General features: G+C 42.9%; 1 protein-coding gene across 1 annotated transcript in view; it reads left to right on the forward strand.

Moving 5' to 3' along the window:
* The window catches only part of IGFBP2 (insulin like growth factor binding protein 2), a 72,123-nt gene that overhangs the window by 38,525 nt on the left and 9,138 nt on the right, over positions 1–24,460 (forward strand). The window contains exon 2 of the mRNA XM_044438327.1: positions 24,066–24,271. Within this exon, the coding sequence (XP_044294262.1) occupies positions 24,066–24,271 (206 nt within the window). The remainder of the gene's footprint in view (positions 1–24,065; positions 24,272–24,460) is intronic.

Here is a 24,460-nt window from a genome sequence, read left to right on the forward strand (position 1 = left end):
GTCAAGTAAAGACTTGCATGATATGTTTTATGATTCATTCTAGCACATTTTGTTCTCAGTTAAACCAAAAAACAACGTATGGAGGTCTTCTGGGGTTTTGGAGCTGACAGGAAAACCCTTGATTCAAAAGTTTGCTCTTAGATAACCTAGTCCAGCTTTCCCTTTCGAGTACTTTTGAGTTTTTGTGGACTTCCTGTTAGCCCCATGGGCCATGGTCCGGAATTCTAGGGTTGTAGTCCAAAACATCTGGAAGGCACCAGGCTGGTGCAGACGGATGTAGTCTAATCCTTGGCATGCAGAGTTTTCTAGATCAAAACCTCATTTTTTTCTAGTCATGTTTGGGGGGGTTGTAAAAGAAGATTTGTTGTGGTATCATTTATTTTGTACCCCCACCTTGCTATCAAAAAATTACACTCAAGGCAGCTTACAGGAACAATTAAAACTTATTAAAATAAGTTATTCAATGCAATAAAATATATGCTACAGAATTAAACGAATAAAAATCAGCATTGAATTCAGTGGATCCATGTACAGATCCAAGCCCCTCTTAAATAAAGTAATCCTTGCTTGACAGTGAAGGAACAGCAGAGATGGGGTGCAAAGCTAGCTTTCCTTGGCAAGGAGTTCCATATCCTGAGAATGGCTTTTGAAGGCAGTGATCTTAAAAGACAACCTTCTACAGAAGATCTTAATACTGGGCAAGTTTGTATGGGAGAAGGCAGCTTTATGGTAGCCTGGTCCCAGATATGTGAGATGGGGCTTTATAGGTTACAATGAACATTCTGAATTTTGCCCAGAAACAGACCAACAACTAGAGAGTGATGTGCTTTCTCTCTGATAGGCCTTGGTCAGCAGTCTTGCTGCAGCACTTTGAACTGGCTGAAGTTTCTGAGCAGTTCTAAAGGCAGCCTTATGTAAAGCACATACAGTAGTCCAAACTGGATGTAACCGAGGCATGTGTGACCATGGCCGAATCGTAGAATCACACAACAGTAGATTTGGAAGGGGCCAGCCCCTTGCTCAGTGCAGGACTCCCAAGTTAAACCATCCCTTGTGGCTGTCCAGTTGCATCTTGAATGCCTCTAGTGTGTGAGAGCCCACAACCTCCCTAGGCAATTGGTTCCATGTCATAGGACACTAACAGTCAGGAAATTCTTCCTAATCAGCTGGAACCTGGCTGTAAATTGAGCCTGTTCTTCTGTGTCCTGCCCTCTGGGATGACCAAGAACAGATCCTGGTCTTCCTCTTTGTGACATCCTTTCAAGTGCTTAAAAACTACTATCTCATCTCCCCCTCAATCTTCTGTTTTCAAGGCTAAACATGCCCAATTCTTTCAATATCTCATAGGATTTTGTTTTGTGTCATCCTTGTCTTCCTCTGAACCCTTTTCAGCTTATCTGCATCTTTCTTAAACTGTGGTGCCCAGATCTGGATGCAGTACTCCAGATGAGGCCTAAATGGTGCTGAGTAGAGGGGAACTACTACTTCACATGATTGGGAAGTGATACTTCTTCTATTAATGCAGCACAAAATAGTTTTAGCCCATTTTGCAGATCAGACACCTGGATGGAGCTGAGCAGGTACCTCATGCTCCAGCACCTTGACCAAGAATTGGAATACTGGAGAGTGGCAAGAAATTATCCAATGCAGTGAGTTCATAGAAGGGTTTTAAAAATACAGTTCTTACCGCTGTCTCCTTTAGACAAGTAGACAAGATGAGATCACATTTGAAGTACAGAAGGGTTCTTTGCTCATGTATAGCACAGTATCAACTGCGGTTATAACACTGTTTCATGTAACTCACGATGACAATGACAGGAGAAGCAGGAAGTGTTTCCTTTTTCTTTTTACTCATCTGACAGCATGCTCTTTTGGTGCTGTAAAAATAACTTGTGTGCTAGCTTAGTGCTTTCCTCCATGGCACATGTGCAATCAAAAGTAGCCGGCAGAAGTACAAAGAGAGAAATCATGAAGGAGGATTGGGATTGGGGGAGTGGCCTGCACTTACATTGTCCTTATCTCCCTGTGGTCTTGTCTTAGGCATGCCAGCTGCTGAAGGAACCGGATTCCCTTCCAATGCTCCCTTTTCTCACTTGCTTTCACACAGTGGTGCCCGATGGCACTGGCCACTACCTTCTCTCCCACCCTCCAGTTTCTCTCTTCCTCCCCTACCCCTCATTCCTTCAGGAACTGAGAAAAGAAATGGGAATGAAAGGAAGGAAACACCTCTAGCTCCATGCTTGGCTACAAGATCTGTCTGTCTGTATTTCCCCCAGTTCTGAATCAGGAGTTTTATGGATGTTTCAGAGGATGAAACTCTGCAATGGTGCTTTCTGAACTTGGTTTCATAACTCACGTATCAGGGTGGCAGGTGGTGCTCTGTCTCTGCTATAGCACAATTAAATGAGAAGCCACATAAGCAGTTGTGCTTTCACACCATCTTTTCAAATAGGGGAAAAGATAAGGTTTGGGGAGTGAGTAGAAGACTTGAAAAAGCGATAGAAAGCCTTCCAAGTTGCTGTTAGAACTTGAACAAAAAGGTGGATTATGTAATTCTGTTTGAGTGCAGGAGTTGCATGGCATGGGGCTTGAAGATGGTTGCTGAAATATCTACAGGGATGGGTGAGAAGAATATGACTCACAGAAGATTGTTTTGAAAGTAATATTTAATACATGTTTTCTTTAGGGATGAAGTAGATGACATTCTGAATTGTGCCAGCAACTGCACCAAAATCCTTTCTTTCCACCAGAAATGTGTTGTAGCCTCTCTGTGCCTGCTCCATTAATATTTCTGCCTTGTTCACTAATGTTCCCGAGACTGAGAGGTTCTTCTCTTCTTGTTACCTTAATTCCTCTGGCTCAGGTCTTTTAAAATCTTAAGAGTATCCATGTGCACTTGCTGTTTCAAGATGGTTTGGGCGTTATTTTTAGGGATGGGCTTGGTTATATAGAACACCAACTGGTGTGAGAGAGGCAGTCCACGGTACTGTGCATGTCTCTTATTCCTCAGAGATGATTTTTATGTGTAGCACCTGCTGTAGCTCCATGACCTGTACCAAATTCAAGATGAACTTCTTCCACAAGTACTGATGGGTTTTTCACTTTCCCAGTGCGAAGCACTGCTCCTAAGAGGTCACTTCTGCAATGTGTGAGAGCATGCAAAAAGCCCCTGTCATTTCCCTGCCCTAAACTTTGCAGAGCCACTACCAGTGAGGGTTGACAGTACTGAGAAAGATGGAGCGAGAGTCTGCGTTGGTATAAGGTAACTTCCTATGCTCCTGGGGCAACAGTGACCTTGCCTTTTAACATGGACTGTATGTTCCCCCTTGATCCACAACTGTGCAGGCACAGCCACATGGTCCATGGCCAGCTTGTAGGCACGCAGAGCACCAGAGGACTATTCGGAAGATCAGAGAGCAGCCTGCCTACCTCTCTTGAACCTCAGTACTTGCACATGCAGAGGCAAGTTTCCAGCTCTATTCCTGCCAATACCCAGGTTACTTGGCACCCAGCAATATCCATGGAAGGTACAAGGAGCATGGAGAAAGGATTTTAGAGGACAAATGAAAAAAGGATAAGCAGTCACTCTGCCCCATCAGCTTGTGCTTACTGTTGTAAGGTACTTCTGAAGGTACTAGCTGGGGAAAGGCATGGCAGATGGAATCCAGAGTCACATTCGGTGTTGCTGCACCTTTAGAAAACTAGAACTGCTATGAGGAATAGAAGGGAAGGAGCCTCTCATTTCCCCCTGATGGGTTCACCTACATTCCTGCAAGATTAACTCCCCATGCCTAGTCTCCTTTGAAGTGGACATCTGAGTAAGTCCAGCTTAAGGCACTTCACCTCATCAGATGTAAGTTCAGATGGCACCTCTCCCCTTTCCGTGTACAAAGGTAGTCAGACAGGCAATTGAGACTCCGTTTGACACTAAAAAGACAGAGCAGCATCCCCCCCCCCCGGCTTGTGAGTGCTAACTAAAAAGTAGGCGCAGGCCAGACGGTGCCATTGCTCCAGTAAAGCACCACCCTGCCCCACAGCATCTGCCACTGAAGTGATTGTTTCACTCCACCTAATGGTAGGACTCACCCTGGATGCTGACCAGTCCATGGTGGAATTAGGCCAGTAACAGATTTAGATGAATTTGCAGGACCAATAGAGAATTGGCAATGCATCAGATAGGAAGAAGACATGGATCTGACTTGGTTTCGTAGACTTATGATACCAGCATTAACTTACCAGGAAATATTTTCTCTACTGCAGCCTCTAATCTAACATAAATAATATTTTATCTGTGTTATTTTATTAAATAGAAGAATGTAAGTATTAATGGTTTTTCCAAAGAGGCCTGTCCCCCCGCTCCTACCCCAAAGAAAAATCAGAAAGATGAGTCTCAGTTAAAAGTGCTATTTAGCCGTTTATAATATATCCCTCCATTGTGAGATCTTCACAGAGTTAGGAAGTGTTTCATTTAAAACAGTTTCCCTAAGACTAAGGATTCCAGATCCCTAGCTGAGGTTTTGGGGACTGTAACAAGCTACATCTCTTTTGCAGACACCTCTTTAGTCTGAAAAGAATTATTCATGCCATTACGCAATCCATGCTGAATGTTTAATTTGTCACAGTTTCCCCTTACCTTTTGTATGCCAGCTCAAGTAGATTTTTACTGAGTCAGTTTTCCTATTGACAGGCTTTAGAAGCAATAATGACCCTTGGGCAGGATTCTTCTGCATGGGTCTGATTGGGAATTCTCCATGTGAGCAATGACTATGGTTGCAAATCCAAGGTCTTCCAGAAAGCAAATGTTAGCCAAACTGAAATTGCTTTCTACCGTGAATTCCTGTCCCAGTTCACATGGTTGCTTGGCATCGCAGGCTCCCTCTCTTGCTCCTGAGTCTATGTGCAGAAACCATCAGCAGCATTAATAAGAAGTGGCCCTTGTTCCCTATTTCAAGATGGTTTTGAAAAAAGATGACCTTGCTCAGAGCCAGAAATCAAAAATAAAGGACATGTGGGGTGGGGTGGGGGGGGGGATCTCAGCAATGTTTTTCTTCTCAACTCAAGCAGTGATGACTGAAATTGGTAGTAAGGAAGGAAGATCTACTCATAAAACTTGCACCCATGTGTGAAACTTTTAGAGCAATTCTTATGCCATATATCTTGGCCTAAAACTTTCACACATGAGTGTAGAATTTATCCCTGCCTGTCTACACTGCTGACTGACATGAGTTTGTATGGCTTGATTTTTAAAGAGTCCTTCCTCCGCAGGCCTTCTTTGGTGGGGGGTGGGAGGGCGCGGTGGAGAGATGCAGGGGAAGAAGGCCTATATGGCCCTTTATTTGAGAATGGGGTAGGCAGCATGTAAAACCTCAACTGCTGCCACATTCTTTGTAGCCCATCAAGCCCCAGCTGCTTTTTCCTGTAACTCAGCTGGTTAGCATTTTGAGGCGTCGATTCCCTATTCCCGAGTGCTCCTAAAGCAACCAGCTTCACTGTTTCCTAACTTCTGGCAATGCTGGGGTCACCACAAGCTTGATCAGAGTTCACTCCCCACCCCAACCACTGAGATCATTGCTTCAAGCCGGTGGCTAATGGTGGTGGAGAAAACAATGATGGAAATGGTTGTTCTTCAGGGATGGGGTCACCCCAGCAATCTCATCTCAATTTTCAGAGAGGGAAGATTGGAGACTCCCCATCCCTGCGCACAGAAACAGAGGTGGATGGTGAGAAAAGCAGGTGGCTGTGAGAGGGGGAGAGAGAAAAAAGCTTGCCCTCTCATGTCCCAGAGCCCGGTGCAGACTAGAGGACTTTTCCCGCTCTTTCCTCTGCAAGCTTTTCTATCTATTATCTGTTCGAGTTGTCTTCACCTAAGTACTTTATGCAGCACCACTGCAGTCCGTGGTGGTGACAGTGGCAATCCCACTGTGGTTCATAGGCATTTACTCTGCCTCCCTAAGCTTCTTTTCCAGAATACCAGTCTTCCAAGCAGCCTTATATTATGGTGAGTCAGGAGTCTCAGGACAGATGGAGCCAGCCTGGTGCTCTCCAGAAGTGTTTGGCTGCAGCTCCCATCATCCATATCCAATGGTCATGTTGGCTGCGAAAGATGGGAATTGGAGTGTAACACATCTGGAGGGCACAAGGTTGGGAAAAACTGGATTAGGGATTCTGTCTGTTTGCAGTATGGAAGATGCCTCACAATTTCACTCTTTGTGCTTATGGAATTAACTTTAGATTTGGTGTTAAAACTCCCAGAATGGTGATTAGAATAGCTCCCCACCCAAAAGCTAATAGAAGCATGAGAAGGCTTGCAATTTCTGGTTTGTGTAGATCTGTTCAAGACCTAATTGCTATGTGGAATATGGTGCTAAATTGTGTTGTTGATACTTTGAATTTGACCCTTTCCCATTTGGCAAAGCCTGATCAAAATAAGCTACCAACAATGCTTTGGTGGCTTATTTTTAATCATCTGAACCATCCCGAACTCTGCCAAATGGGAAAAGGCAGTTTGGAATATCAACAATGCAGTGACTTCTTTAAATCTTGACATGTACCAGGCATAATTTATATTATATTTGCCTGGACGTAACATATGTTGTCCAAACCCAGGTAGATTGGCTTATTAGAAGGGAAACAACTTCCTAGTAGCTTATGAGCAGTCATCGGGTTTTATTTAAGTCATGGTGACTTATTTAAGCCACAATAGATTATTCTCATCATGTGTACCAGATCTCTTAGGCATCTTGATTTCAGGGAAAATAATTCAGTTTTGTTCAGTAGTTTCACAATAGGTGTTCTGCAAGAAGCCTCAGGTACACGTCACTTAACACCAATGCTCTCTTAATTTTTAGTGTTTTGATAAGCCCTATAATATAAGTTCAGTATCTGTTCTGCTGAATATAGTAAACCTCAAGCCAAAAATAGAACATGGGAGTTAGTTCTGGCAAATCCCTTTGGAGCCCCTTCCTATTTTCACAAATCTTCTGAAGGAAACTGATGAGCTGAGTTGAACTTCTGTAATGACAAACAAGTTTGAATTCTGCTTTCTGAATTCAGCATTCAATCTGGGTATTGCATGTTGATCTCCAGTACAGAAAAATGCTGGTCAGGAAAGTCAGCTGATAGGAATATTTCACATATCTGTGATCACAGGTTTTTTAATTCCCAACTGCAGATATTTAGTAGCCATTAAAATCAGGATTCTAGAAAAAGATAGCCAGGATGAAGTATATCATGTTGGTTTTGTATACTTCTGTTAGTTCCCTGGTAACTATAATAGGCCACTAGTATTGTGCTCACATCCTACTTGTGGGCTTCCACAGGTGTCTTGCCACTGTGCCAAAATAATACTGCACTAGGCAGGCCTTTGTTCTGATCCCACTTAGGCAGAATTAAGCTCACCTGGGTTGTCAGCATCGGTTAGGCCTGTGCAAGGTCTGCAACCACAGCTTGTGCATTTCCCTCCTATGTGAGGTGTTCTGTCGAGTTCTTAATCAGTTCCCTTTCAAAGGACGCTCTAGCAGTGTTCATATCACAGCTTCTAAGCATCGTTCAGGCTGTGTTGCAACCTCCTCGCTCTCCGCACAAAGACTGCTGACGTGCCTTGCTTGCCTCTTTGTGTGTTGTCCTCATCCTGACGCAGCTTTTTCTTTCTTTCTTTCTTTCTTCTCTTTACAACTGATCAGGCTTGGAGGCACAACAGATTTCAGGCTTGTCAACCTTGACAGTGTCTCTTGCAAATTGCCCCAGCAATAGAGTGGAAACTTCTTGGAGCGTTTGATATGCCGACAGCTGGTTTGATGGCCTCCTGGGTAAATGTGACGAGGGCAAATATCCCTCTGTCCAGACACAGAGCCTGATTGGAGACAGCAGCTCTCTGCATGTGGAGACTGTCCCCAGATTACGTCAGCATCAAGCTGAGAATTAGTTTTTGTTTTGCTAATGAAATCACACATTGGGTTATTCATGAGAAGCAAGGTTATTTCATTTCACACCCCCTCCCTTCAAGAACTGCCAGTCTAGTGGGGAAATGAGGACTTGCTGTTGGAATGAGCTTGGGAGGACACTTCTTTCTGGAACCTTCCTTATGAAAACAATAGAGGTGCTATCCACAGAAAAATAATGAGGCCAATTCTTTGTCCTGTTTCTTTTCTGCTACCTGCTCCAGGGGGTGGAGCACATACCTTGCAAGTAGTAGTTCCCACGTTTAGCCCCTGCTACCTTGTTTAGCAGCCAAAGGGGGTGGAACCTATTCTCAACACCATTTCTATTAATAGTAGTCTAGCATCCCACATCTGCAAGGCCTTTGGAAGGGCAGCCTGAGCACAACAGATCAGGCGGGACAGTGGTAAATGGGGAATGTACCTGAGAAGAGGTTTTGATAAAACATTTGGAGGGCCCCTCTCGAATGGAACTGAGATCACTGATCCCAATTTGGTGTCCTCCTGGTATGTTGTAGCTCTTGTAATCCCTGGCTATGCTGGCTGGGGTTAATGGGTTCTCTAGTTTGGAAAATGGAGGTGTGTCATTCATGGAAATGAGAGTGAGTGAGCATGCAAAGCTGAAAAGGAGCAAGTCTGTGATGTTGTGCTTGGTTCCTGATCAATAGGTACTCAGGATGTCGTGTGTGCAGCTTCTATGCATGCACAACTTGCGAAAAGCAAGGTGGCCCCACTAGACTGAACTTGTGTAGGGCTGGGCATGGCTGCCTCTGCGGCCCCTCAAGCCCCCTGTGTGCATTTGGTCAGCCCGGACTGATGGGTCAAAAAAGATTTAATACATTGCTCAGATATAAATACAGTGTATTTTTTAAGGAAAGGGCTTCCTCTTTCTTGCACTCCCAACATGTGTTTCTTCGTTGTATTTGTATTAATAGGCAAGAAAATGTAGAGCTTGGATTTGGCGAGAGCAAACATGCATTCTTGGCACTTGGAAATGTGCAGTCCCTAAATCTGAGCCGGCTGTACCTGTGAGAGAGGGGCAGAAGAATTCTAGTCCATTCTCTCTCATACTCTGGTCTTTAATATGACAAATTTGGCCATTTAAATGTCTGCCATATTAAATGCCTCACTTTCTGGCTTTTCTAATAAATGGAGTTTGTTGGGCTATTTATGGACTGATTTTTAGCTAGAACAGAAGAACCACCTTAGTGGTTTTGGGATGTACTTTGTGTCTCCCCTTGCTGCACTGATATAGCTTTGAGACAAGTTATTCCAATTTTCATTGTTTAGATTATTTTAAGTGATGAAGGTGTATTGGAATGCTGTATGTGCCAAATTTCCTGAGAATGAAAACTTTGGATTTGGATAAACAGGATCGGAATTCAGAAATTTAAAGTAGCTTGCAGCTAAAAATTATGAAATGTAGGCTGCACTCTTGTTGTATGCATATAGAATGAGTTGTGTTGATTTCATGTTACCTCCTAGAGAAGAAATGTTGGCTTGGTTTCATAACTTGGACATGAATATTACTTTAGTCATTGCTCAGTTTTGGACGATGTCATTCTTTGTTCTCCCTTCTTTGCAAAAGTAAGTTTTGGTAAATAAGTTTCAAAGTTCAGTATTTGTCCACTAGTTTAAAAAGTTTGCTGCTTAGATGATAGACCAATCCAAAGGGCAGTCCAGAACACTTAGTTTTAGTATCATTCGCATTTCGTAATTCGTTACTATAACGAATATAAAAAGAAAGCATTGTTAGCCCACTAACCTTGAACATTCATGCTGTGTTATCTGGAATGACCATAGATACCTCTTTTCACCTGCTTGACAACACTTATGTAAAAGGTTTAATCGCAATAAGCTTGAGACAAACTTCTTCTGTTCAGCATTTTGATATCTACTTAACACTGAAAAAGTAATACGTAGATTTTCAGCACAGCCTTCCTCCTCTATTTTCTTTCCATAGGCCAGGAGCCAAGACCCCTGCACACAGGGAAATTGTTAGTTCTCCCTTCCACTGCACTGGAGCTCTTTGCACATTTAATATTGCTCTGGAGGAAGCCCTGATCTTCAGGAGAGTTCTGGGATTGGAGGACCTGAAAACCTCAGCACATGTTTCGAGCAAAGTTTGAATCTCAGCTGTGGACAGCAAGACTTCTGGTCTTTTAACTCTCCTGGTTTCTGGGCATCTTAATTTTGCAACCTGCTCCGGTAACAGGAATTTTTAAAGGCCGTGCAAGTAGCTCCTAACTATTTGTTGCTTTGGCATTCAGTAGTTCTGAAAGACAGCCCTTCAAGCAGAGGATTGTCCTGTGTAAAGTAGGACTAACGGTCACCCTATAAACTGGTAACAAAGAGAACCTTGCTGTGCCTGCAACTCTCTGCAATAAAATGTGGATTTGGGATGCTGCTTGGCTTCAAGTGGCACTGGGACTTTTTGCACAGGGTTGCTGAATACTTCCCATTTATCACCCAACCTTTTGTCTGTGCTGGCTTAATGTCCCAGCCATTCTTCCAGGCAAGCAGCAGGCTTCTTGGGGTTTGGCACCCTTGATGCTTGTCACCTCTGCCAGCACACTTCCCTTGTTGGATAAAAGGGCAATACACTTAGATGCATTATTTCAGGGAGGGGTTTTTTTAAGGTGGCAACCTCGGCCAGGAGCCCAGGAATGGGGGTGCAGCAGTTTTCACCAGAATGATTGAGATGCATGTTAAATTTAAATAACAGCACCTAGGTCCTCCATTCAGTAGAAACTGAAACTTCAATTGCAATTTACTATAGAAGATTATTGATACATAGCTTTCATGGAGGAGCTGGACAGCATTGATGGGTCATGTTGACTGCATGCTTTCCTGTGTGGTGCTTTTGGCTGCAGTCCTGTAGAGAATGGTATTTGCGGTCATGTGCCATGAGCTGAATCCTGCACATGTCTGATCCATCAGGTTCCCATGGAGTAGCATGTGCAGGGTTTTCCCATGGCTGCCTGCAGAACAACCTTGAATAGACCTGTAAGGAGTTTGCAGCACATTCATTCAGTGGATTTACCGCTGTCGCATTCAGTTTGGGTCAGCAAAGGTAAGAGTTGTCATGGACTGCTAACCACAATAGTGTCCTTGTGAAATGGCACAGGGCAAAGATTCTGTTCTCTTTATCCGTTTCCTACAAGACTGGTGTCAAGAGTAGGCATAGCCAGGCACTCACTAGGGTCCACAGACAAGTGCTCCCTGGACTTGTTCCTCTTCTGCACAGCTGCAACTTGCTTGCTCACCTTCCTTTTACCTTCCTTCCAACCATGGTGGTGGTGGTGAGTAGGTAAAGCAGCAGCAGATGTGATGACCTGATAGCCCACTGGCTTCCTGCCTGTCCAGGAAGCAAGTGGTAGCCATGGCAAGAAAAGATGAGAAGCAGGAGCAGCTGGAGATAGTGGTATTGAGAATGTAGACTCAATACATTGCAATACAATACTCAGCAAGGGGCCTCCCTGAAGGTGTCTTACCTAAAGCTCTCAAAAACCTGGAGCTGGTATTATTCTCTAATACTGATATTATTGACTGGTTTTAAAGAAAGCCACCCAGAAAAGCATTGCAAAAGTAAAGAGTAGGTTACCTTTGTTTCATTTATGTTCCAGCCATTATTTAAGTGTTCTCCTAGCAATAGGCCTTTGCACTTATTACTACTTGAGCCAAATGTGATGGGACAAGTATGCCATAACCCACCACTCAGCAGAATGGGAATCAGGCTTTTGCTGATCTCTTGCTTCCAAAACCCAAGGAGCAGCACATTAACCAGTAGGAACAAGGATGACCTGTTGGCCTAGGTCACACAGAAAGGTGACACAGTAATGCTTCTTCCAAAGTCAGATAAATCCTACAAAATAAAAGGCCTTAGAGCAGTTCAAGCTTTTGGCCATATCATGAGCACTGTTGGTTATGAGCCTTAGAAGATGGAAGGGGGGGAACTTGCCCTAGGAGAGGCAGAAGCTTAGCTGGTGCCAAAATATAGTAGTTATGTACTACTGCATAAAGTGCCCAATGCATTATTTGTGAATCTCATGTCCTATTCATAAGGTTCTATTCAGCTATTTTCAGGCTCCATTTTTATTGTTGATTTCAGATATTTATTCATTCACTTCATTTCTATACCACTTAATAGCTAAAGCTCTCTAGCCTTTTCTGAACTTGTTTCATTTTGGGTAAGGCAGAAGTCACTGAGGGTACATTTGAGATAATGTTATAGTTGTTCTGCTTTGTATATTTGAGCTCTAGCTGCTGCAGGATGTTTGTGATGATCTGGGATTGTTAATTATTACATATTCTGGGTTCATGTAAAAGCTCTAGAGAATATCTCTTTTGTTTGAAGACATTTATTAATGTCTTTTGACATTTTAACATGTATTTGCATATGTTATGCAATTTACAGTCTTCCTGGAGAACATCAGATACTTCCTACATAATATCAAGTCCTCCAAATGCTTATTAAAAAGCCCTGCTGAGTCAGCAGGCAGTCATGATGAATTACTAATGTTTCATGCCCACTTGAGCCCCTCCTTTGTTTTTGCTTTGCCCCCATATTTGATTCTGCCTATTTCCTGAGGACCTTTTCTGTGCCCCTTCAGCAGGGGATTTGCTTTGGACACCAAAGAAGGATGTGCTGGAGCTGTTTTATTCACAAATTTGAGAGTTATAGCAAGCATTTCCACAGCTTAAGTAAACTGATGAAGGAAGAGTGGCTGTCTGGATATGGGTGAGAAACAAGGCAGAGGGTCTCCAGTATGGTCACAGTGTCCAAGAAGGCTCCCCACAAGGGGAGCACCGACAAATTGTTTGTTTTTCTTGCCATTTTCAGGTGTGCATACCTGCTACAACAATAAATACATATCAACACACCCAACTTTCTTGCAATTATACGTAAGCTTCAAAAACGGTGAGCCAAGTAGTTTAAAAGGTCTCCATCTGAAGGTGGCCTCTGTCTGTCTCCTGCTCAGATGAAAGCATGATAAGGTCTTCCATCCATTAAAGGAGATGAGCATTTTCCTCCCAGTGTTGTAATGTATATGTTTTAGCTGTTAAAAGGGTTCAGAGCATCCATTTATACTTTTGTTAATTTCCATGAATCAGATAAATAATTTGGAAGAAGTGTGTTTATAAATATTACGCACCATTTCTATATAAAATTTGTATTAACCTCCTCTGAAAAAGTAGTGGGTACTGGATCTTGCCAAAACAAATGTTTAAAATAAACAGTAGCAGCTGTATCACACTACTAGCAATTAGACAGATGAGACAATGCCTTAAGGAGACACTGTAGTGTTCAATAGACTCAAACAGTTTCACTGAATAAGATTTAGCTTAAAATCTACAGATGTGGTAGGTTGAGACAGCAAAATGGCAAAAGACTGACTGAGCATTGTGGTGATGGCTACAGCTGTTTCTCAAAATCCCAAATGTACCCACAGGTCCAAAAAACTGGGAACCCCGTTGAAACTGCTTTATGCTGAGATTAGTGATCAAGCTAATCCAGTATTGTTTTCAGCTCCAACTGGCAAAGGTGCTCCAGGATCTCGGGCACATGACTTTCTTAATCAGTTTCTCCTGTTCTTTTTAACATCCAAACATTTGGAGTTTTATCTTCATATTGTATAACTTTGGCAATCAGATGTTTCAGGGGCAGGGCTGAGAGGATTCAACAGTTTTATTATATATTTAAGCAACCCCATAACCCAAGTTTTCTGGGTGCTGCACCATCCCTCAGAAACATAAAATACAACAATGATATGCCAAATAAAGATAGCACAGAATAATTCCTAGCTTAAATTATCAGTGACAAGTGCTACCTAACCTTTAACACTCAAAGAGCCATTTGGACCCATTTCCCACAGAAAACACCAGGAGCCACAAAACCCTTTTGACATCTAAAATGATAACACTGCATATATAGTTTTTTACCTTTATGCGATGTATAAAAAAACTAGTGTGTTTCATTTATGAAATCAATGAACTGCTATAGAGAAAACAAATTTTTATTTCTGCATGCAACAAAAGCATTTTGAACTCCAAAAAAAAGATGCTGGGTTGAAAGTTACTTTCAAATAAAATACTCAATGTCTATCTGAATCCTCCTTGTATTTATGAGATAAAAAGCCGAACTTATATTATCCACTAGCAGCAAACCAAATATGCCACCTGCAGCAAACCAAAAATGCCGTCTGCTTCTGTGTGCCCTCATCCTTTTATCATATGGTGAAATATTGAACAAATATCACTCTCCCAATGTAATGTTGCTGGAATTTTTATAAGAATCTTCTTAAACAAAGAAGTAGATCTATATCTTCATTATGATTTAGCTGCAGCTCTTGTTCAGTCACTAAAAACTGTCATTTTTAATCTTACATTATAAACTAGTAGGACTCCTTTCATATATTTTGAATAGGAGAACAGCTTCCTGCAAAGTCAGTGCTAAAGGGCTGCATGCATTAAACAGCAAACCCCATAAGTTCGTCAGCAGTAAAAGCAAATGAATCTACCATTAAACGTTAGGTTTTTTTCAGAAACTTTTCAGATTTATCCACGGTTGGAGGGGGGGAAATCTCAGCAGGTTGCAGATATATGTGTGTTTAGTGACTGATTAGCAGATAAACAGTCAAGTGATGTGAATTGTGACAGGTCCCAAGCACAGCTTTTAACATTCAGATGAAGGAGATTACATTGGGACAAAGAGAACCTTTTCAGCAGCATTTGGTTTCCTGTAACATGAGAGCCTGCAAGAATCTTGTTTAGCAGAGGAATGTAGCGATTTACTTAACTAGCTGATTTTCTTAACTAGCTAGAACAGCGCAGCGTTTTGAGCGATGGAGCAGAGGGGTTCAAGAGCTAGGTGCGGCTCTGGAGCCGCGGGTTGCCGACCCCTGCTCTAGTGCATGAAACCGACCACAACAAAAGTTCCATGAGTGAAAAACCAGTTTTAAAAGTTCTTAAAATGCCTGAGAAGATAAAAAAGACCGTCATCTGGTGCTTCAAAGACCATAGCACAGGTGCTGGGTGAACTGTCTGGAGCAGGCATTCCAGGTGGGCCGCCACTCCTATAAAGGCCCTCTTAGCACCACTCTTGCTTCCCTTGGCTGAGGAACACACAGGAGGGCACCAGAGTCTGCCCGGGCTGTTTTTATTTGCTGTCGTTTTGAATAAAGACCTTGAACTTGTGCACTTCGCCTCGGCACCTGTGGGAGCTCGAGTCAAGGTGCTTTTAGATGAACCTTTTATTATGAAATCACTGTAACTCAATCATCGAGTTTAACATGAGGTCCAGCCATGGCCATGCTCAGTGTGTACTCCTGCCATGCTTTCCCACCACCTCTTCACTCTTTCTTCCCAAAAGCGTGTGCTAGAGAAGAGGAGTTGAGCGGCGCCTTGTGCTCGTTGGTGCTGGGAGCCCTCTGTCTGGAAGCACCTTCGGCATGCTCTAAAGCATTACAGATTGGAAGCATGCACTGCCAAGTTATTTAGGATCTATTTCAGAGCTTAAATGGGACAGGGGATTGCTTTAAGGTTTGGCTCAGGAGGGCAGACTGAGCTTTTCATTCCTGCCTTGGGTGGAGTTTCTCCCTGCAAAGAAAAGAAGAAACCTGTCCAGCAGATGGAAATAAGGCAGCTATAAACCCAGGAGTACAATGGAACCAGACATCTCTCTGTCTGGAACGCTCACACATGTCGCAGTGGCTGCTGCAGCTGCAATAGAACACAGCCTTTTATTAAGTGATGGCTCTCTATGCTTGCGGGTGTGTTTTAGAGCATGGATTTATTTTTAGGAGCTATGAAATTTTATATAGTGGCTGCAGGTGCTCATACTTCAACTAGAGCAGAACAGACAGCTTTATTCAGGGGTTTTGCTCTGAAGAGGCGTGCCCTTGTTCAGCCAGTGTGCCTTAGCCTTTAGGGGTGAAGGTTACCTTGTAGGGGGCTTACCTAAAACAAGGAAGGGAATTAAAATCTTTTCAATTCTTTTGACAAGGCCAGGCAGATACAAGTACTTCCTCTTACCAAAAGAGGGGCAGTCCTTACTATAATACGTGTCTCAGCCCGAGGTTCATGAAGCCTGAAAGTAGCTCGCTGGAGTGGTAGTTTATGTAATTTCCATAGCAGCTTCAATGTGTAAAATCAGGGAAGGCACCCCACTTCCTCCAGGTGTTTTGAACTACAACTCCCATTATCCCTGGGTATTTGGCCATGGTGGCTGGGTCTGACAAGAGTTAGAGTTGCAAACTTCTAGGAGACACCAGCTTGCCTACCCTTGTGCAAAACATTCTGTAACAGATTACGTTTTCCTTCCCAAAATGTTAAAGAGAAGGTCGCCAGGCTTCCTCCTGGTTTAGTTAAAAGATTTTTTTGCTTGAAAGATTGTGTACCAAATGAGCCTGGAAATGCTGATGTGGCAGGTTGCTTGCACAGCAAAGGAGTTGGAATAGTGACTTATTTTTTTTTGTTAAGTTATTTGTGCTGAATTGGTAGAAGGATGCATCCCCTGTTTCTTTTCCTGATGCTTGCTGCCTCCTTTCTCTTCCACTTTCCCTTCTTACTTTATCCTGTGTCTGGCTGCCATTGTTGATCTTTTCACACTATAATATTTTTACTTCCTCTCTCTAGCCTGCAAGAAAATTTTCTTTCTTGGGCTGGCGTCCAGGTAAAGACATATTGGCTGATGAATTAGTCAAGGGTTACTTTAAATGTTAAACTTGCAAATGAATAAAATCTGTAGTTCTGAAGACAAAATCACACTTAGTTTTTAGTGGTTACCTACTTTAATATTACAATTAAATTCTCCCCTTTCATCTTGCAAAGAACCCAAGAGGGCATATGTGGTACTTTTCATTTTTACCCTCACGACAACCCTGTGAGGTAGGCCAGATGGAGCTTCCGTGACCAGCCCAAAGTCACCCAGTGAGCTTCGTGGCTGAGGGGGGACTAGAACGCAGATCTCCTGAGTCCCGGTCCAGCACTCTCACCATTACACCACACCAGTGTTCTGTGATCTGCATGCATGTTTTGGCCAAATAAGGCACGGTGATGTTCATGCATGAATATTTGTTTTTAAATAACTAGGCTTGAGGATCCTATTCCAGATTGTGACTTTTGTGATAGATCCCAGAAGCTTTAAGTCTTTCCCTGATATAGCTATCTTGATTTGAGCTTTAGTAGCTCTGCTCCCTTCAGCCTCAGTCAGCATGGCAGATAATCAGGAACATGAATTTGTTGCTCAAAACATCTGATGGGTAGAAGGTTGAGGAAGATTGCAATAGAACTTCAAAAAAGAAAAAAAAATAGATTGGCTTTCATCAGTCCACAGTTCTACAAGTGTGGAGGAAATGGGTGGAAATTTTACTTGCCCTTCAGAGAAGTCCCACTCTCTCAAACCTTGGAAAAGGAATGGAGCAGGGTGACTTTAACACTATAGATTTATTGGTAATGTTGGTCCAGCTGTCTCTGAGGCATAACCACTGGGAAGACTTTATCCAAAAAAAATTTTTTTGCCCCATTCACATTCTGGATGATGATCCTGATCAATTCTGACTGTAAAAAAAGGGGGAAATACAGGGGTGTCTTTGAGTGTGAATAAATCATGAAAAGGAAATGATTATGGTTACAGGGCATTCTTTCCACTCTGCATCACATTTCCAGTTTCACTGATGTATAAGTATGGAAAGTGAAGCAGTGGAAGAAAGGAAAGATGCATTATTAATAACTTTTTATTGTTTAGTGGGTGAAGGGCTTCACAGTCATCTTACGTAGAAGGTTCTTATTCCCATTTCATGGAGAATGAGAAGAGGTGGTTTAATAGGGATTCATCTGACAAGTTATACTGACTGACACCAGCTGTCTTGAATATGAATTGCAAGGCTGTTTGGTTTCTGTATCAGGTGCTTGTCCAATTAGTGCTTGTTGTAAATACTGGAGGAAAAGTCTTTGGTCCACTGAAATCCCATCCTGGTTCCCAGGTATAATACTCAGTTATAGTTTGTTTGTAAACCACAGATGATTTATTAGGAAGCTTGTGGGACTTGTAGGGGTAGAAAGTTAAAAACTACAGAGAGATAATCTTGATGATGGTGATAATGGTAATGGTAAGTGGCAGGAAGAGGAGGAGATTATGTTTGCAAGTGCTGCAAGTTTAACCCATTCAAAGGTTCTGTTTTCTCAAGCCAGCAGTAGTCAACCGGGTTGTGAGGATTTTGCTTTGCAAAGCTCCATTGCAACATGAAGAGACTGCAGACTGAGGTTCTTGTTGTATCACCCAGCTTGTTTCTTTTGGGGCAGTTTGGAAGCTCTGTGCCCCTCTGCTGTGCAGTAGAGAGACCCCCATGTCTCACTTTCTTGCTTTGCATGGATGCTTGCCTTGGGGATATATGAAACACCATGTGGGTCTGTCTCCTAACATTCCCTTGTCATTTGGATGATACCCCTAGATATGGTGGTGGAAACCCACCAGTTCTCATCATTCCACGTTAACCTCATGAAAGTTTTGAAACAGGTAAATATTTCAGGATTCTTGACACATGTGAGACAGGCTAAGGAGGACACATCACAGTTGCTATTCACTCTTTGCCTGTAGCTCAGGGTGGAAAAATAATCCTGAAGTTGCATTCAGAATTGGTGGGATTAAGATGTAGGTCTAGAGTGATTGAAACTGAGATTCTTTGGGAATTTCATGTCTGGGTGTGATCCATGGTTGCTTTGCAAATCCTGGAGTTCTACAAAGGCCTGGATCTCATTTTCATTCACTTTTGATGGCAAGGTCTCAAGCAGGAGTGCACAGTGATTTGGACCCTCAGGTAATGGTGGAGGAACTACATAGGTGACGCATGCAGAAACAGGTATGGGCATCTGTACACAAACCCATACCTGGAACTCTAAAGCTACTTCCAAAGAGTACCGTCCTTCACTTGGTTCAAAATGCAATGCTGAAAGTGACTATTCTAATTCAGTGCAATCATTCATCTTTATTACCTTGCATTTTGTTTATTTGGATATTTGAAAATCATGAACAAGTCTTTTGAGATTAAAGATATTTGAGCAGGTTAATTTTGTAGCAAATAACTTACATTGACATGTTAACCCACACTCAAGAGTTGAAACATGGGTTGCTCTTAAAAGATCCTGAACCTAGCTGAGATAACCAGCCATGGTGAACACACAGTTCAAAACCTAACAAAAGACAATAGATTTTCCTCAGGGTTGCTCAGGGTTAGCAAGCCATATCTTGTCACCACAGCTGAGTTTGCATAACACAGGAACCCACATTTCAACAGCAGTGCACAGGTCAGCAATAGCCCACACTCAGCCTGTACTAAACTTCCCCTCCCCGCCCCAGTTATCATGTTGTCTGAAACCACTCAGTGAACGATAGATGTCTTATAATGAAGCATATATAATTTATTGCCCCAAGGCCCCATCACATTTTTTATTTTGTCTATAACTTAGAACTCCATACTAGCAACAAGTGCCTACAACCATTCATATCTAGTAAATTTACCATATGCTGATGTTGGGGGCATGGTGGTTAATCTCATGTGTATTGCAGCATATGCCAGAATGATGGTCTGCCACCTCTTGGGCAGCACTGCAAAATCTAGTACAAGCCAATAGGGTGTGAATCTTGACCGCAACCCAAGTTCCCTAAAATCTGGAGAGATTCATCTGTTAGCTCTGAATCTCATCTGTTATTGCCCAGATATTTACAAGTCTTTAACCAAAAGCATAGTATATAAGCATTGGATGTGGAGAAAACACACAATTCACTTAATTTTATCAGATGGTAAATGTTATAATTACTTCTTGTCAGACATTTCTTAAGTAACTTTAGTAATATAAGTGGAGTGCTCTTATACTTGTAAGTGGAGGGATCCAACCAATTTGAATCACAGAACCAGAATCAATAGCAGCTTGCAACCTTTTAAAAGAAGGTTTTTTAAAAAAAAATGCAAAATGAGGTGTGGGGGTAGTAGGGAAGGTAACACCCGAGGAGGAACCGGCTTCTGGAAAATAGACAGAGCAACAGTGTGACATAGTTTTAGAGCTTATAATATTAAAATGCATTTAATAGAAGCCAGTATGGCTAAGGTAAGTAGACCAAAGATGGACAAGCAGGCAGCTCTAAAGGGCAGGGTGGAGTCTATCTTTGACCTTTTTATCTTTGTTTTCTTGAAAAAATATATGTGGCATTTCTTTTCCTGCTCTGGCTTTAGTTTGAATGGAAAGTCAGATTTCTGGCTGCACTGCATGCTATCCTTCCCAAAAACCTATTCAAGAATATTCAGTTGTGAGTTCCTGAGGTCAAATTGTATCACTTAAGGCATGGGAACTTCTGTTCCTAAATTTCATGGGGCACACAGCTATTAACATGTTTATCCTAAAAGCTGGCTGCTTCTTCACAGCATGGGCTAGAAATCCAGGAAATGTACATAGCTTAAAACTTGAATATGTTTATTGGAAATCTTAGCCTCTGGCTATAAAATCTTTCTTCCTAATCTTCAGATGGAGGTCCAAAACTAGGTGTGTTTACTTAGGGCTACTCCACACATTATAAAAGTTGCAGGTAGGTTGGAACTGCAACTATGACCTGATTTTCATGTACTGCTACGTTATGTTTTATTTACTGTATGGTCACAACATGCTCTGTTGCTGTACCTATGGTATGTTTGGCAGACAATCAAACTGGCAATCCCTCACTTTGTTTGCTTCCTGTATTCCAAATGTGTTTGTATCACTGTAGAGTGGCTAGACTTTTTCTTTCACAGTCTTGCCCCCTACCTCTGTAGCCTGGTGAAGCACTCCAGGACTAGCCCACAAGTTGACAACCTGACAGCAAGCCATGGGTTCTCATTTTGAGTTGTTTTTAACAAACTACACGGTGTTATCAGAGCAGGTTTGCTTCAATATGACAACCCATAATTCAGCAACTCATGGGTTGGTATTATGTAGGAGGCCAGTGACTCTCGCCTACCCGCCCCCCTCAAAGAACCGTGGGTAGGACTCCGTGGGTAAGACTGGTACTTTCCTGCCCAGTATTCCTCACTTGCAGCCCCCCGTGAAAAGCAGCTTGAGACTAGCAAAGGAAGTGGCCTGGTGAGTAGCAGCACCTTGAGGGTGTGTGCAGGGAGGGCAAGCAGGGCATTGCTCATAAGCAGAACTGCACCGTGTGTGAAGCAGCCCCTGGTAGTGAGAGTGGCAGTTTTGGTGGCAGTAGCAGCAATGTGGGCGGCAGGGGACAATTGTGGTCTCTGGTACATTCAGTAGGTGTGTGGGGGGGGGGGCAATGCAGACTTGGGCCACTTCTGGATTATGGGACCTTGTCATACCAGAATCTGAGAGCATCCCAGCAAAACTGTATGCTTAAGTGTGCCCATTCAACTGGGCTGGAGCAGACATTGTGAAAAGGGGGAATGCTTCCTCTCCAGAAGTACTGAGCTTTTTGCTGTTGCTGGATTCATGCAGAAGTTTAGAAACTGATACAGGAAAGCTGCCACAACAAGGCCATGATGTGTCAAGCTGGGACACTGATTCTGGACTATAAAACGAATGAATGGGGAGGACTGCATCACACCGACCCAGGGAAGGGATGGGGAAGAATGACTCCCTTGTTCAGCTCCCAGTACGTACCTTCAGTTGATGGAGAGAAAGCAAAATGGGCAAGTAGGGCATGCTGCTAAAGCCGGACTTGCTCGTGCTGAAGAGGGATTGTCAAGCTACCGCTTCCGTGTGCTTTTGAAGGCTTGAAAGCACTTCCTGGGGAAGGTTACAGCCAAAGGAGGCCAGTGGGTGCCCAATTGGATCATCCCTGTGCCAGCAGCAGTCTGGGACAATCAGAGGAGCTTGCTAAGCAACCACCCGTCAGGACATGCTGTTCAATCTCCTGTTTAGTAGTCCCTTCCCTATTGCACAGGCCAGCCAGTAAGGGAGGAGTGGGGTTAAGAATGCCCCACCAGAGTGCTCGTGCAGTGCAACATTTTGGGCCCGTGACTGGCAGATGGGTGAGCTAAACAAGGCTTCTGGATCTGCCGGAGCAGGCATCGGAATCAAACTGGCAGCCCAGCCTTCTCGCATGATCTGATCCACAGCCGTTCCAGCTACAGGAGAAGTCCTGCCCCAGGCTAATGGTTCCAGGGACCGTGGCTTGGAGAACACACTTTCCTGGTCTGGTTGCTGGAAGGCTAGCTGTGGCTGCAGGTGCTAAAAGAAACATTGCTTTAAATGGATATCTAGCACCCAACAGTTTTACTTTACTGTAGATGCAGTGGTGTGGAGACCCTAACATGGGGGCTGGTGGGTGGGCTAGCAAGATCTTCTCAAATTGGAATAAGGTCACCTGTGCACGCACTAGGTTAAAAATACTAATTTCAAAAAAAAAAAAAAAGATTACAGCTACATATAGATTTCAATTAATCTCCTGGCCCTGAGAGAGGACCTTGCACTCTTTGTGAAAAATGGTGGGGGACTGGTTAGAACCTTTTAAGGGGCTTGAGATGCCTGGGTCTTCTGTATGCCACAACTGGATTGTTGGCTGAATGCTTGCAATGCAGTGCCCACTCCTGCACCAGCCTATAGGACTGGTTGAGGTCAAATGTCAGCACCACATTTGCACTGATGCTTTGACAGAGAAACTCTGCAAAAATGGCCTGTCAAAAGTCTGATCTGCAGTCCCCAACATCTAAACAGTGGCAAGTCCAAATTCCATGGACTTCTGTTTCAGCCAGACCTAGCTACCAGGGGTGGTCATGTAGTCTTATGTTTTTGACAGGATTAAATGTATTGCTATCAAGTCCATCTGAATGCTCACAAATTCTAATATTTTAGGTCAACACTAGTGGGATGGAAATATCAAGTGAAAACTGATTGTAGGACTGTCCACCTTAAAACCATTTAAAAAAAAAATCTGGGTTCTATGCCACTGTTTTCACCTGTTCCGTCCCTTCCTTTCCTGAATGGTTCACATGGGAGGTGGCACATAACGAAGAGAATGCATCCGTTAGGATGGTGTCACAAGAATATGTAGCCAGTTGGATTGGTAAGGTTGCTTGATAAACTGAGAGCATAATGTGGACTATTTAAAACAATTTATGACACATTGAATGGTGTGTTGTGGACATTAATGGGAAGGGAAGGTATTCTTCTAACAGGCTAAAAATGTTCAGGAAAATGGTGAGAGTTTTCAACAGACAGATGTTGTGTTAAGGCATGGTAAGATTCATTCTTTGTGTATTAGATCTTGGATCTGAAGAGGTTTTAAGCAAGAATGGGTCACTTTTTATGGAATAGAAATATTAATTAGATATAACCTAGATTATATATAATTTATTTTTTGTTTCAGTTACACAATAATTGAGAATTCTTGTTTATAAAGTGCTTTGTTATATTGCATTTTTTTCTATTTCCTTGGTGTGATTGCTTATCCCATTGCATTCTACCTTTCTGAACTTTTAAAATTATTTTCCAAAGTCCTTTTTGACCTCATGTGCATAACTTACCTGCACCTATGACTTTGTTCAATTGCTCTTGTTAAACGCCAGATTCTGCTTTGATATCCCATGAAAGCCTGCAGGCGATAGGTCAGGAATGAACTTGGCCCGCTATATGTGAGCTGCTGTAAAGGGAGAGAGGCAGCACAGATAAACAAAGACCGGTGTGCTGCTAAAAGGCCAGGCGCTTTGCTTTTCTGAGATACTCTTCTTTCTTTTCATAGTACAAATGGGACATTGTGTTCTGCCCATTTAGTCAAATTGTTTCCTGTGGTTCAGACATGTGTGTGTTCTGCTTTTAAAATGAATGCATTGTTAAACACTTAGACAATTTGCACAACCAAGCATTTAAAAGCTGAAACCTATTTCAGGAGGAGGGATGCTTGTCTCCTAGAAACAGGAGCACCTTCTTTCTCTTGGTCACTCTGTATGACATTTTTTCACACCTTGCATAGCAGGTATACTTCTTAAATGCCATTTGGCCAGAGCTCTTGCTCTCAGAGGCTCCTGTGAATTAAGTTTTTCTTCACCCTGTTGCTGTGCAAACAATTGTGTGGCTGTGACAAATGGAACTAAAAGACAAACGCCTTTTCATTTTTCCTTCTACATCATCTTCTCTCTATAGATAATGAGGAACATTCTGAAGCATCTATTGCAGAGAACTTTGTGGATAGTGCCACCAACGTTGTGAGTGGAGGTGGCTGGTTAAAGGCTCCGAAAAATGGCAAGGAGATTGCTGTCAGGCGCGATAAGGTGATTGAGCAGCAAAAGCAGATGGGCAAGACTGTCAAGCACCTCCCTCAGATTGAGCTGCGGCCGCCATCTCCCCGGGTGAGTTGGGAAAGGATTCTGAGGTCAGCTAGGAGGGACCCTCAAATACCTCTGCTGGTCCTAGGTAATGCTACCTTCTTCTTTACATGGTTCTGTACATGGCTAAAGACATGTGGGTGTTGTGCCAGGTTTTACCACTCTGCAGGGGCTTTTTCTGCCTGACCCCCTTCTCCAGTTTGGTAGCACCTT

The sequence above is a fragment of the Varanus komodoensis genome, unplaced genomic scaffold (assembly GCF_004798865.1).
Source record: "Varanus komodoensis strain SLA01 unplaced genomic scaffold, ASM479886v1 scaffold32, whole genome shotgun sequence".
Lineage (NCBI taxonomy): Eukaryota > Metazoa > Chordata > Lepidosauria > Squamata > Varanidae > Varanus > Varanus komodoensis.